Below are 3,126 nucleotides of genomic sequence, written 5' to 3' on the forward strand. Positions count from 1 at the left end.
AGGCACTTGTAATATACTAGTATAATTTTACACGTGATCTGTAATCATGTATAATTATTAGTTTGAATGAACAAGTTTTTTTAATTGATAGCATGCACAATAAGTGTTCGATAAAATGCACGAATGATATCTTAAAAAATTTAATCGTCAATGGTGTTTTGTTAGTATTTATTGTTACACTAGCTATTTTTTTTATTGTGTAATCGTCTCTAACACATGCAATATTGAATTTATAATGTGTAATCATGTTTAACACATGTACTTACTTGTCTAGCCACATTTTTATGTGAAGTCAATGATATATTGCAGGATCAAGTAGTGGAGCTAGAAGCACTAGATAAAATAAATTCGGGTATTCAAGTGGTGGATTCTGATTGCATGGTTTTATGTATTATCTGTATCTAATCACCTAATAAGTAACTTGTTAATTCAGAGGGTTGATTGATAGTGATCTATCAAAGCAACTAATTGTTGTAAGAAAGGCTGAATCAGAATTCTTTCTACATCAGAAGCAGCTAGCAGAGATCGAAGCCAAGGTTTACCTTCAATACACAGCTGAATTTTTTTTTTTTTTTTTTTTTTTTTTTGCAAACATATAAACCAACCCACACTATTTTCAACCACTAAATACACACACTTACTACCTCAAGTGAGGCTTGAACTCACTACGTCTTGGTTGATTAGTTCCTCACATACTGGTTAGGCCAAAAGTCCTTTGGTTTATTATTTTTCTTCATATCTTTCTAGTTTTTTACATATCGACAAGGGAGTTTGATACATTTAACGATTATAAAGAAATATGTACGCTTCAATGTATTGGAACCTTTGACATTATTTTCTAAGAGAGAGCTCTTCTAACTTACTTATACTAGTATATCACTTGGTCATTCTTAAATGGAAGTGGCGATACTTATCAAAACCGGATGATTTTTGGGTTTCGATTGTGAAATCCATTCATGGTAATCAATTCAACAAGCTATCACATAATGTATCGAGTATTTGGTCGAATATAGTTTCTTCTAGTGCCAAATATAGTAGTAACGACATTCTTCCAGTGAATTTATTTCGTTTAGAAGTGGGCGATGGTAAAAAAAATCAGCTTTTGGCACGATCATCGGAGTGGTAATGAAGCCTTCGTTTCTCGCTTTAATCGACTTTTTCACCTTGATGTTAACAATAATGATACCATTGCCGATAAGTATATTGATGGCGTGTGGAGATGGATGTGGTCCAGAGTGTCACTTGGTTCGCGAAATGATCAAGCACTGGATGATTTATCTAATGCGATTAGTAGTATAAATGTGTCCAGTCGTGAAGATCATTGGTCATGCCCTCTAGCTTCCGATGGTCTGTACACGGTCAAAATTGTTCGTGATTATGTGGATCGAATTATACTCCCTACTGTCACAACAAAAACTGGATGGTACAAATTCTTGCCTCGCAAAGTTACTGTTTTTCTTTGGAGATTTAGACTTGATTCGCTACCGGTTCGTTGGCTTTTATCCTCAAAAGGGATCGATATTAATTCCATTGTATGTCCCGTTTGTAACAATGGCGTCGAGACTCGTGATCATTTATTCTTTGGTTGTTCCTTGGCTTCGAATCTTTGGCGTTTATTACGGGTGTGGTTGAACTGTGCCATGCCGTCATTCTCGTCATGGGACACGTTTATTGTTTGGATTGAAGGCATCCAATTAACTAATGTTCAGAAGAAGAAAATTATTGCATCTGTGGTTACTTTATTGTGGGCGTTGTGGCGATTTCGAAACGGTGTTGTGTTTAATGATTCCTTTTGTAATATGAATAGTCTTTTTGATTTTATTAGATCGTTATCTTTTCGTTGGATTAAAAGTATGGGTCACTTAGTTTCTAATTGGAACTTATGGCTTGCTACTCCTTTGTAATTTCTCTCTTAGCGTCTTGCTAGGGAGCGTTTCTTATATATATATTGTTTGGCCGTCAAAAAAAAAAAGTATATCACTTGGTCTAACAGCAGTGAGGTAACTCATCAACCTTAAGGTTGTAAATTCGATTCACGTGGTGGACTATTAATAAACATGTGTGTGTGTGGTTCTAAATAAAAATCACAAGTTATGATGCAAGCTTGCTGTTAAAAAAAAAAAAAAAACACAAGTTAAGAGAGTTACAATAGGTTAGTCGCTTCTTTCAACTCAAAATGTAGCATCTTTGTGGCATCTCCAATCACTCTCTCCATATAGCCAAATAAACGTCATTTCTCCGTATATAAGTAAATAAGTCATAATCTAAAGTACCACATTTGTATTATATAATACGCTTTTTAGTGTCCGAAAGAAAACTTGGTCTCTCTACATAATGAATACATAAAGTTGTGTTTGATAAAACTGAATGATTTACGTTAACTGATTCATGATTCAAAGTCCTTGAATAAGCTTGGTTCTGAATAGAAATAAGCTTTTTGATAAACATTTTTGAGTGAACGATATGAATTAGGTAAAATTACCTTATTAACGTGTTACATGAATACAAAATTCGATATACTTATTTGTTAAGTGTTTTGGATATAGTTGGAGGAGGATATAACAGAAAATTTAGAAGTTTGATGGTTAAAAGAGTGTTTCAACTCTAAATGGTTCATCATGTTGGAGATTTTAGTGTCATCTAACAATCATTTTAGGTAATTGGGATTTACTTGAAAAGCAAGAGGTATCTTGTTATGCTTAACAACGGGTTACACTCTTTAGTTTATCAACCGAATTAAAACTGATTTTCCCTCCTGAAACTTAGTTCACTTGCTTTTCATTCCAAAATCACAGAAAACACGCATCCTCTCTAATTTTTTAGATTCGTATTGTTCTTGCCTGCAATCAAATCACGTTCTTGTCTTATCTCAATTTACATTTCATTATACTCGAGGCTTGTTGGGTCGAAATACTAAATTGAGAAAATGATTTTGTTAGGAATTTATGGACCCAACAACGATAACCAATCAATAGATTGTGATCCCACAAACGACAAACGGACAAAATAAATGCAAGAAAAATAAAAGACACAAAAATTTACGTGGTTATATGCAATCGGTATGATTGCTTTAGTCCACGGGCAACTAGAGAGCTTTTTTTTATTTATTGATTTTCGTACATAGGG

The 3,126-nt window shown here is 33.7% G+C and overlaps 1 protein-coding gene across 1 annotated transcript; it reads left to right on the top strand.

The window, feature by feature from the left end:
• Positions 1-1,082: 1,082 nt before the first annotated feature.
• Positions 1,083-1,904, top strand: LOC139849486 (uncharacterized). Its single transcript, XM_071839143.1, has one exon. The coding sequence runs from the start codon at positions 1,083-1,085 to the stop codon at positions 1,902-1,904; it is 822 nt and encodes a 273-aa protein (XP_071695244.1).
• The last annotated feature ends 1,222 nt before the right edge of the window (positions 1,905-3,126 follow it).

This window comes from Rutidosis leptorrhynchoides, chromosome 1, assembly GCF_046630445.1.
Source record: "Rutidosis leptorrhynchoides isolate AG116_Rl617_1_P2 chromosome 1, CSIRO_AGI_Rlap_v1, whole genome shotgun sequence".
Classification (NCBI taxonomy): Eukaryota; Viridiplantae; Streptophyta; class Magnoliopsida; order Asterales; family Asteraceae; genus Rutidosis; species Rutidosis leptorrhynchoides.